At 34.0% G+C, this 12,896-nt stretch overlaps 1 protein-coding gene across 1 annotated transcript in view; it reads left to right on the plus strand.

The window, feature by feature from the left end:
- Positions 1–12,896, plus strand: part of alcama (activated leukocyte cell adhesion molecule a) — a 255,318-nt gene that overhangs the window by 214,365 nt on the left and 28,057 nt on the right. Inside the window, 3 exon segments of the mRNA XM_030154323.1 lie at positions 8,293–8,405; positions 10,691–10,721; positions 10,724–10,813. Of these exon segments, the coding sequence (XP_030010183.1) occupies positions 8,293–8,405; positions 10,691–10,721; positions 10,724–10,813 (234 nt within the window).

Below are 12,896 nucleotides of genomic sequence, written 5' to 3' on the forward strand. Positions count from 1 at the left end.
TATAATAAGGCATTATTCCGTTTCAGAAACTACATGTTAGAGCAGTTCTCTGTGTCTTTATAACTGGTTACAGTTATCATAGTTATAATGTGTTCTGTAACCCAGGACTTGAGATTCTTCGTACAAACACTGTTGTCACTTTAGTATGGATGTATAAAACATAATGAAAGCTGAATTTATAATACATTATGCCTACACTTATAATACTTTATTAACCTTGGTATAAGTTGTTGTACATGATCATAAACTGTTGTAATGACTTTTATAATGCATTATTAATGCATTATAATGTCTTATGAATGTGCGCTTAATCCATTATGAGCTAGACCTTCAAGTAAAGTGTTACCAGAACGGGTTCTCGATTGCCATCCCTACATGTGACCCCCCACCCCCCCACACACACACTCACACACACACACACACACACACTTTGGGAACCCCTGTACTGGATAAAGAAATCTGTCCATTATCAGATTCCAGGCACATCCTAAAACACCTGTATTAGGGTAAGGGTCCACAGTCACTTCAGGGACCTTTGGAAGAGTCTCAAACACTCAACACGTCAAGTTGAGCGGCCGCTTGGAGCTGTTCTGAAACGCACATCGACGCGAAGATGGAATCATTTTCCAACGGCTAGACGCTGGAACCATGTCTGGGAATACATGAGTCATACTTTAGATGTATTTATTGACTGAATTCACTAGACTGCTATGGAGGCAGCGTCGACCTGCCAGCGTTTCTGTATCACCTGAATGCACAAAATGCCAAGTTCATTTTATATTGAATTTAAAGGCATTCTGTGGGAAAAAAAACTGCAAAGAAACATCATGTCAGCCTCCCAGTGGTAATTGGGCTGTATGACATTTCAGCTTGGCATCACTGTACACTTGTGTCAAAACAAGCTAAAAACATAGTGGAAAAACACCTCTGTTAACAGTGGTGCCACTCATCCCCAAGCTCCTTCTGCCCTTTTAAACACGTATATTTATAGAAAAAAAAAAACCAGACACATTTCAAAGAAGCCAAAATAATTCCTTAAAACTGCAGGGTAATGTTTTTTAAAGAAACGTTCCTCAGATAGGAGATTATTTTCAGCTGTAAATGAATTCGTATTCGGTTCTGTGTGTAAATATTTAGAGCAGTCTGATGGGGATGTTCAATTAAAACTACATCTGCAACATTCATCGTAATAAACATAAACATGTCACCCAGCACAGCTTCCTCATGTTTTGGACAATAATACTTATTAGAATCACGTCATTGTTGATTTAGTCTTTTTAGAGGATTAAAACTTGAATATTACCAGCCTTTGCCCTCTAATAGTCCCATGCAGAGCCAGTTTAATCCACTAAAGTGACTTTGGCTATAATGACTTTTGGGTCCACATTAAACCTCTACTCCTCCCATTTTGTATAATCACTAGTAATTTGTTTTTACTGTCAGGAAACTGGCTGTAGTTAAACTACAATCAGCCCAGAGAGAAACAGCAGAGTGGTTTGTTTTACTGCAACTACTTAAAAAAAGTTAAAAAAAAAAAAAAAAAAAAAGTAGTTTAGATCAAAACATGAACACAAGCTAAATATGACCACACCTTTAAAAATGGATCTGCAGTCTTAAAGTTATTGGACCAGATGGACAACTTGTACACTACTTGAAAAATTTGGCTTTTTTGAGAGTTTTGTTTATGAAACAGTTCACATCTTTTCCATTTGAAACTGAGAATGTTTTTCTGACTCATGATCAACGCCAGCTGGGACACCTGTGATGAACTAAATGACTCGGTTTTTATTATTGTCATTAATTTTATTCATTTTATTACAATTTTGTTAAATTGGCTCGACAAATCAATTTCCCAAAAGAGAAAGAGTGAGGAAAATACAAATTAAAAAAGAGAACAGTGATATTAAAATGCACTTGGACTGTTTGTTTTTTTTTTTTTGGCTAGGATTGGTCTGTAAACAGTAAAGCAAAGCACTTGCATAGTCATAAAGGTGCTACATTCCTAAAGGACTGCAGTATTAAAGTACTTAGATTACACTTAATGTTAACCCATAAAGACCCAAACAGCTCCTGACCAACAAAACCATTTACTGATCTAAACTGTTTAATACCTGTTGATCCACTAATCCTATCAATCCATGTAAATAATTCTTGTAAATACAGTTCTTCATCTTTTCATGGTCATCAGATGAGACCCATTTGGACATTCAGAGGCTCCATAGTTACCATGGAAACACAATCATCTTCTACAACATTGATTTGCCAGTAAAACCCATGGAGTTGGATCAGTGACAGTGGATGGACACACTGGGTTTATGTTCAGTGAAGGATAGATTTTGCTGAAAAACTCACTTTTTCCTCAGTTTCCTCAATTTCTGATATAAGAATCCTCAACTTTAATCTGAGTTTTTATGAACATCTACATGATCAGTAGAATAAATATAGGAAAATACATGATTTGCACTGAAAAATATAAAATACATAGGTTAATAGTATCATAAATGGTAATAAATCACTTAAGAAAAGTTAAATAGAGGGAATATTTCTGGTAAAGGTTCATACTGTCTTTCATATATATATATATATATATATATATATATATATATATATATATTATATATGTGTGTGTGTGTGTGTGTTCATATTTATTCAGGTTACTAGTTTGTAAATGTAAATATTTTCATGGAATTTTAGTCATTTTACACTAAAACAAAGAGAAAACATTGGATATGCTTTTATGTCAAATATTTGAGTATAGTTTTAATTTATTACAATTTAGATTTTATATACCTTATATACCAACTCTATATACCACAAATCTCCTTATAACTCTTGTTGGTTGTTTATTTGATTCAAAAATAAGGATTGAATTACAGATTACACCTGTACTCTCAAGTTTCTCCGACAAAAGCATCACATCCATCTTATCTGTGATTGGTTTACTCAGCGTCTGTTAGTCCCACCTTCATATTTGGATTCAAGCTCCGCAGTTCTAGATGGATTTCTCATTCAGAAAGACAGATGGATGGCAGGCTAGCAGTCAAACAGTGAACGGTAAAATTTTCTGTTTTGAATTGAGGTTATATAATTTGGTTACATAACCGAGATTTGAGACTTTAAAGTCTTTGAAAAGGTTCATTAAGCATCTTTGTGTTATTTATGCAATAAATTCTATACATTTTTCAAATCGGATTTTATATTATTGTGTGTTTTTGTCGTTTTGTGTTGATGTGGTATGTTAAAGTGAAAAATAATTGGCAGATGAGATAGATGAAGTTGTACTGAAAAAAAACAACAAACAAACATGGGTATAATAAACATTTCTGTATACAGTATATAAAGGCAAAATCAAAAGGGCTCAAAAATGGACAAATTAGGCTCAGACTCCTAAGGGTTAAAAGATGCAAAGAATATGGATGTATTTCAGTCTGTAAAGGAGTTGCCTTGTTATTTCATTAGTTTTGTCCTCTTGCATAACTTTCAAGTAAAAGCTCAAACTTTGTTGTGGAACCCTTCAATGTCATGAATTTAGTATTTGGAGACAAAATCAGAGCGAGTTGAAAAAAAAAACCATTCCTGCTCTTGGTCTGTTCTCTCCATTTAAATCAATAGACTAAATATAAAGATAGATGATACCCAGAGACACCGTTTGGTTCTGCTGCGGAAAAGTGAAGCCAAAATATCACAGTCATGGGGAGTCATCCTGTCAACTCTGTGACAAGTCACCGAATAGAACGGCGCAGTCTGGAACCAAACTGTCCACAGTGGGAATGTGTAAATTACTATTCTTATCAGTATCACGTTGCTAAGGCACGACTGGAGCTGATAATAATTAATTGTAATTATAGTCTGCTTTTAGATACGTTCTTCTGGCCTGTAAGACTATTGTGGGATGAATACTCAAGCTGTTAAACAGTCAGGAATCAATTAAAGAACAAATATAAAGTGTTCTCAGCTTACCGTTTCAGATTTTATATTATAATACTATAGAAAGGAGAAGCTGAGGGTTTAGATGATCTGTAAGAATGTTTTATTCCTTTTTTTTTTTTTTTTTTTTTTAACACCTTATTGACATTAACAAAAGACAGGCAATTAACAGAACTCCATGAGAGGAGCTGTGTCCTTAGATAAATGTATATATGGATGAGATTTCATTTTTACAATAAGATAAAAAAAAAAAAAATACAGCCTTTCATGTATATATCTTCCATGCGTATAAACATACATTCATCAGGATAACAGTGTAAAGATAAATGTACATTCCTATCATACATACTCCTACATCGTCCACATTTAGACATACTATATATTGTAAAGCTTCTTTGAGTACCTAGAAAAGCACTATATAAAACATTTATTATTATTAGTATTAGTATTAGTATTATTAGTATTATTATACATATTACAGCTGTGATGACATCTATATGTACATATACAATCATATATATTTATATACACCTAGGATTACATCAATGGGAAAATAAACCCTAACAGAGGACATCAACAACTGGAGCCCATCTCCTTTTGAAAGTAGAGAGTTTTAGGGTCAGATCTACTAAAGGTTTATGTGTAAAGAAATGTGTGCAAACTCACTGCACATGCAAAAGTCCTATTCTATTCTATTCTATTCTATTCTATTCTATTCTATTCTATTCTATTCTATTCTATTCTATTCTATTCTATCAAGTCCTATTATATTCTATTCTGTTCTATTCTATTCTATTTTAGTCTAGTCTAGTCTATCAAGTCCTATTCTATTCTATTCTATTCTATTCTATTCTATTCTATTCTATTCTATTCTATTCTATTCTATTCTATTCTATTCTATTCTATCAAGTCCTATTCTATTCTATTCTATTCTAGTCTATCAAGTCCTATTCTATTCTATTCTATTCTATTCTATTCTAGTCTAGTCTAGTCTAGTCTAGTCTATTCTATCAAGTCATCTTCTATTTCTATTGTATTCTATTCTGTTCTATACTATTCTATTCTATCTATCAAGTTCTATTCTATTCTATTCTATTCTATTCTATTCTATTCTATTCTATTCTATTCTATCAAGTCCTATTCTATTCTATTCTATTCCATTCTATTCTATTCTATTTTCCTAATTTAAAGTGTATTTGCACTAGAACAGTAACATTTGCAGTCGTCATTATTAAAGGCTGTCATGTTATTATTTTACTGCTCTGACCCTGGTTTAGATGATCTGGAAGACTCTCTCAGTCACAGTCCCTCTGACAATAACCTCCATTTGTATCTGATTTTTTTTTTTTTTCTTTGTCGTGCAGTGATTGTCACCTCACACCATAAAGGTCGTGGGTTCAATTCCAGTGGGTTTTTCTCTGTGGATTTGACATGTTTTCTCTGGCTTCCTTCCACCGTCCAAACACATGCACTTAATAGTTTAATGGATCGATCTAAACCCCCATAGGTCTGACATATTCAAACAACTCAGTACAGCACGAAAGCAAATGATAAACTGAAGACAAATAGAACAGTGTGGTGGTAACATGTGACTCTGCCCAAAGTTCCCAAAGTTACTCGATAGCTTTTTGTTCACTATTGGCCCGTCGTATGATTCTTTTTAAGTGGAAGGAACCTCTGACCCCACCTTTGTGCAATGGGTGCACGATTTACTTTTCTTTTTAACCCTTAGGGGTCTGATCTTACTTTGGCCATTTTTCAGTACTTTTGATTTTGCCTTTATGTACTATATAAAGAAATGTTTACTATACCCATGTTTGGTATCTTTTTTTCAGCACAACTTCATCTATCTCATCTGTCTATCGTTTTTTCACTTTAGCCTACTATATCAACACAAAAGGACAAAAAACATACAAAAAATATAAAATCCGATTTGAAAAATGTATATAATTTATTGTATAAATAACACAAAGATGCTTAACGAACCTTTTCAAAAACTTTCAAAGTGAATATTCCTTCCAAATATTAGGTATATAAAATTGAAATTGTAATGAATTAAAACTATACTCAAATATTTGACATAAAAGCATATCTTTACATAGGTGTTTTCTCCGGTTCCCCCTCCCCAGTCCTCCCTGTTTGATCATTCAGTTCAGGTGGGGGTCATTCTCACCCTTACCTGTAATGCTAATGTAGTCTGTGGATTAGAATTGGCCAGTTTTTTTTTTCCGTTTTGAAAAAGGACAAAAAATTCTGAAGATATGGTCAGAAATACAACGCCACCCCCCCCACCCCACCTCATTTTCATACTTTTATTCACGTTTGTTTGCTCTGAGTTCAAACCTTCATATCTCTGGTTGTATTTGCTGTATCCACATCATTTGCTGTATCCACATCAATTAAAAAGTTGAAAATGTCATGTGATTCAGTCATGGGGCTGTGACCGTGGACCCACGTGGACACATGGAGAGCATGCAAACTCTGCACAAAGGTCCCACCCCCATTGACTGATGTTGGAATCAAACCCAGGACCTTCTTGCTGTGAGGCACCAGTGCTATCCACTGAACCACCATGGCCCCCACGTAATAAATGCAGATTTGTAAATCCTGCAATAATAATCCTGTAAACCCTGGTTATAAAATGACATAAGATAATAATAATGGATTAGAGTTATATAGCGCTTTTCTATGAATGCATACTCAAAGTGCGTACAGTGGATCCATTCACTCACACTGGAGGCAAGGACTGATAAGGTGAAGGTGAAGTGTCTTGCCCAAGGACACAACAGCACATGACTAGGACAGAGCAGGATTCGAACCACCAACCCTTTGGTTATTGGATGACCCGCTCCACCTCCTGAGCCACAGCCGCCCCCAGATAAGATAAGATTCGATTCAATTCAGGGTGTACGAGGGCCGTTCAATAAGTTCATGGCCTCACCCAGAACAGAACAACACAGACTGATAATTTATATTTTATTTTTCGACATAATCTCCATTTACAGCAATGCACTTGGTCCATTGATGTTCAAGCATCACTATCCCATCACGAAAGAATGTAACATCCTGTATTATAACAACCAGTATTTCTGGGTGAGGCCATGAACTTATTGAACGGCCCTCGTATATTGGCAAGAATCTGGCGATATGTTACAAATCACAATACAATATATCACGATATATCATGATACTATTGAAAAGGCAATTTTTTTTATTGGTTTTGTTTCTTTTTTAAAAGATTATTTCCTGGAAGAATGGAATTACACCAGATATTTGCACAAATATTAAACACATTCGTATTTAATCACAACAGGATCTGATGCTATATCACAAAATGTTCCTGTGTTAAAACTTAAATTATGTTGTACAGACGTTACAGTTTAAGATCCTGTTCAAATGTTCGTATTCTATTAATTCATAACTAACATTGTCGAGTTACTTTTGTGCAATACCAACAAAGGAACTAACATTAATTAATATAAGAGTGTTAAATAATAATAAATAAAATATAAACAAAATGGAAAAAACAAAAATGAACCTCTGCCATATCTGCATTTGAATAAATACCTAAAAATATCGATCCAGTACTTTTTAGTATTGTGAAATGAAATATCGCGATTTTCTGCAGAATTGATATTTTCTTACACCCCTACATAATATATACTTTATTGAGACACATTCAAATGTACAGCAGCACAAGACAACATGTATCAAATACAAAGGATAAAAAAAAAACAATGTTTAAGTGACCAAAAAATGACCAAAAATAGTAATGATAAAATAAGTAAAGTATTAAGTGTAGGTGACATATGACTGCAATTATCAGTTCGGATAAAGCTGTATTTATTGATGTGTGTGTGTCAGGTCCTCTGAGGTCCTCTGTGTGGGCCGTGGAAACCGACAGTGACAGAGTTTATTCCACACATTTAATAAAGTGATGAGTTGTTTTGACGCTATGATAAACGCCAGTAAAAGAACAAATATCTGCTGTATGAACACATTCCACCAGTGAAATGTCGTCTCGTTAGCCTCTAGTCCCAGCTCTGCAAACACCGGCAGCTGTTGTCGACGTGATGTTTACAGTCTGAGCGGCAAAACTCGAACAGTCGACCTGTGTTATACGGAGCAAACCTCTGTGTTTATTGGTCGTCTGAGGTTGTTTTTTGGGGACGTAACGGCTCTGAACTCTCCACTGACTGTCATAACTGAAATGGACCTGGTGTTGACAAGTGCCTTCAAGGTTTCTGCTTTGTCGTTAGAAGATAAGGGGCTGAAACAATAAATAACCGTGGCATTTCCGCACACCTAACCGATGTGACTCGACGTAACCATCCTTTTTTTTTGTGTGTGTTTCCTTTTCCTCAGACCTGGACCTGAGTCTGAATCCCACCGGGAAGGTTGTGAAGACAGTAGGGGACACCTTGTCTGTGAAGATTGAGAAGAGTGCCTCGGGCGAAGCTATAGTGTCATGGAGGAAGGTAATGGATGCTGAGGTTGGCTGTTGATCAAAGAGAAAAGCCAAAGAGTGAATGAACGAAGAGGGAATGGAGGAGTGATTTGTCTAACTGCCTGTTTACGTCCTCTTCAGCCTGTAATCTAACCTGGCCAGAAAAAAAAAGAACTGTGTCTGTGAACAGAAGGAGTTTCTTCAGCTCAGGAGTTAGATGGAGGTGTCATTCCTTAGTGGGCCTTTTACTCCACACAACAGATCTGACAGAGAGTCCATCCAAAGCTATAAAAACCCTAAGGAAGATGTATAGTGGAGCATTTACAGGAGAAATAGGAACACTAGAACAGCCCTAGAAGAAAATCGGATCTTTAAAGAAAGTAAGGATTCTTGGAAAAATCTACATCTGACCAAGTGTATTTTTTTTTATTTCTAGTCCAAATATCTCATCACACTTAAAATAAAACATAATCACCTAAAGAGTAACTTTTCAGTGAGATGTAAAAGCTGATTTTTAGACGATAGATCTGAAAAATCTTATTTCAAGAAATCTTACTAAGATAATTTGCACTTGTTCCATTAAGATTTCTTTGTTTGAATTAAGCAAAAATTGTTGAATTAAGTAAAAAAAAAAAAAAAACTCTTGAATTAAGCAAAGAAAAAAAAAAATCTTGAATCAAGCAAATAAAAAAATCTTAAATCAAGCAAAAAAAAAAAAAAATCTCAAATTAAACAAAAAAATCTTGAATTAAGCAAAAAAAAAATCTTGAATTAAGCAAAAAAATCTGAATTAAGCAAAAAATAATAATCTTGAATTAAACAAAAAAATCTTGAATCAAGCAAAAAAAAAATCTTAAATTAAGCAAAATAAATCTTAAATTAAGCAAAAAACCCCTCTCAAATTAAGCAAACAAAAATCTTGAATTAAGCAAAAAAAAAAAATCTTGAATTAAGCAAAAAATAACTCTTGACTTAAGCAAAAAAAATACCAAAAACTTGAATTAGAAAAAAAATTATCTTGAATTAAGAAAAAAATAATCTTTAATTAAGCAAAAAAAAAAATCTCAAATTAAGCAAAAAAAAAAAAAAAACATCTTGAATTAAGCCAAAAAATCATTGAATAAACCAAAAAAATAAATCTTAAATTAAGAAAAAAAATCTTGAATCAAACAAAAAAAAAATCTGCCAATGGAACAAGTGTGAAAATATCTTGATAAGATTCTTGAAATCAGATTTTCCAGATCTATTGTTTAAGAATCAGTTCTTAAATCTCACTGAAAAGTTACTCTTTAGGTGATTATGTCTTAGTTTAACACTGTAAAGCCTGAACCATTAAATCATTGACAGAAAGTTCCAGTTCTTTGAAACTGGAGCCTTTATTGGTCCTTTTGAACAACCAAAACTTTTTTTTTTCAAATATCAGTTTCCATGTATGAGTTTCAATTTTGTATCATATTTGATCCATCGGGTCTCAATGCTCAAATATTATTATTTTTGAACAAACAAAAACATAATATAACACAAACATGTCTAACAAATTGTTAGTTCCTTTTCCTCCTTCCTCACTAATGACAGTCTTGTAATGTCACTGGAAAGGCCTCTGGTGAATTAATTCCTCCCCCTGGTGGATTATCTGTGCATTGCATGTATCTAATTGTATACATCAGGTTTTTCAAGACAAAAAAATATCACACTGATCATGTAGAGGGCTTCAAAACTCATGGATCAAATATGATACGTTTGGCCTTATAGGGTTAAGTGTGATGAGATATTTTGACTAGAAATGAGAAAAATACACTTGGTAAGATTTGGATTTTTTCCAGTGTATGGCTGATTTATTGGGTACATCTCGCCTGCAATGAATCACAAGATAAAAATGAGAAAAGGTAGAGCTGAAGTTTGGGTCATTACAGCAACAAAAACTGGCTCTGTGTAGATAAGAACAGGAAAAAAAAAAAACAAGGAAAAAGTGAAGATTAGCTGGTATGATTTAATCATGTTCACACAAAGCTCTCATTGACCTCACTCACATAGTTGTGGCTTTTTCCCTGGCGGAGTAAAAAAAAACATAATTTGAAACGGATGTTCCTGTGACCCTGAAGAGGAAAACGTGGAGGCTTTCTCTCGTGCATCTGAAGGTGTATACTTGGCAGGGTCCGCGCTCGTTGTGAGGGCAGCTGGACAAGTGCAATGCCACTGGTTAAAGAAACGAATGGCTGTAATTACTGTGCCTGTGTTGCATTTGGAATAAATTACAACTGCAGGCCCACTGTGCTTTCGAAAAATACAGACTAGCTTTGTGGTTCTGCCTTTCAGAACGGGAAGGCGGTGAACAAGCCGGAGTTAACAAACTGACGTACGCCGACGCCGGTGTCTATGAGTGTGGGGTGACCATGGGGGGGCTCATAAGACGCCAGAGCTTTGAGCTGGTCGTAGAGGGTAAGTACACATATGTGTCCTTGTCAGTAATACAATGTTTTTCAGCCTTAGTGGTTGGGACGCCACGTGGGTCGCCTGGAATTTCTAGTAATTGATTTTAAAAAAAAAAAAAAAAGAAAAGAAAGAAAACACGTACTTATAAAAAAAAAAGATCAGCTAAATTTACTTAGGGGGTCAAATGAGTGCCATTTTTGTCCAAAAAAAAAAAAAAAGTTTGTAAGAAATGCATAGAACTGTGTTATATAGCTTATATATAGTATATATTATCTATAGCTATATAGCTAAAATATAGCTTCCACAAATAATATCAATTATTTGTGGAAGCTATATTTTCAGAACTATGGCATTTGAATAGCACGTGTATGTGAAAACTTTTGCTGGTGGACGGACGTGACATTACCATGATCTCTGGTCAGTACCAGTACTTTATTAGTAAGTAAAGCTTATATACCTTACTATTGCTAATTCTCCTCTTATTCATAAATGTTAGTATTGTGGATCTAAACAAATAACAGCTGACACAAAAACCCAAAATGTGGCAGTGGACGGATGTGACATGGTTGTTACAGATCCCATCATACGATGCTCGGCAGCCATGTCACCGTTTCCACAAGTGATCCTGTGCAAAAACTAGGATCAGAATTATGTATTGTATAATTTATCATCATACTAAAGAGTATATAACAATATAGAATTGCTATTTCTTTATAAAAATTCTTATTATTAGAAAACTGTTGATTTAAAAAGTGACGTGTGACATTCTTTATGTATTGGTTTAACATAAGCAGGATGGATCAGCACCATACTCCATATTGAACCTGTAAAAATAAACATGTAGTATGTAGTATATATCTTGTAAGAAAAATTGGGGAATCTAAAAGAATAGATATTTGTTTTTCCAGGTGAATTCAGTTAAAATACAACTTGGCCATTTGTGACATGAAATATAGAATTATTGTGATGAAATTGCACATTTTGACCTGAAAACATAGTTCATATGACCATCACATGTTGCAACAGAACTGAAATCCTGTCAATTTTGCAGAACTTGCATTTACCAACACAAAGTTCCTTTGGGGATTCACTTATATTGATTTCTATGCCAAAGACAGAAATAAGACCTCTAAGTAAATTTAGCCAATAAATATGTTGACTTGACAGGAGGACAATCCCAATACATCAAAGACAAACAAATTGAAACCTTTGACGGCTGGTTTTGGCCCACGAGCTGCAGGTTTGACACCCATGATTTAGAGTTATTGTGATTTAAACACTGTGAAAGAAGCATAGGTTTGAATTTAACCCTTAAGACCCAAACATCCACTAATGACCAAAACCATCTACTGATTTAAACTGTTATATGCCTATTAATCCAGTAATCCTATGAATACATGTACATAATTGTTTAATTGAATAGTTACCGTGGAAACACTGTCTTCTTTTACAACACTGATTCACCAGTAAAACCCATGAGTTGGATTAATAACATCCACCAAAGACACTTGTTTTATGTTTCAATTAATGGTATATTTAACTGAAAAAGTCACTTTTTCTCAGTTTCTCAGTTTTTGATATAATAAACCCTCAAATTTAATCTGCGCTTTTATTACCAACTATATGATTAGTAAATTAAACATTAAAAAATACTGGATTTTCACAGGAAAAATGCTAAATACAAGGGATTATTTCATAATAGATGGTGACAAATCACTTAAGAAATGTTAAATATAGTGGAAAAATCCATTTGGGAACTGACACAAAAGTAACGTTGGATCTTTATGGGTTAAATCAAAATAAGTGGAGTCTGAGATTTAATGAAAACACTATAAAAGATGGATATTTGTGGTTTTAAACTGCAAAACTTTTCACACAACGGCAGCAGGGAAATTATTTACAATTATAATAATATATTCCTCAACATCAAAGTGTACATAAATTAAATTAAATAAAACAACAAATCATTGTAACATTTGGTTAAGTGTTTTCGCTGACGATGTAAACAAAATAAACCCTGAGGAAAAATTAAAAAATGTAAATTGTGATGATTATTGTTTTTCCGGTCTCTACCCTGAAGATATTTATT

The sequence above is a fragment of the Sphaeramia orbicularis genome, chromosome 14 (genome assembly GCF_902148855.1).
Source record: "Sphaeramia orbicularis chromosome 14, fSphaOr1.1, whole genome shotgun sequence".
Classification (NCBI taxonomy): Eukaryota; Metazoa; Chordata; class Actinopteri; order Kurtiformes; family Apogonidae; genus Sphaeramia; species Sphaeramia orbicularis.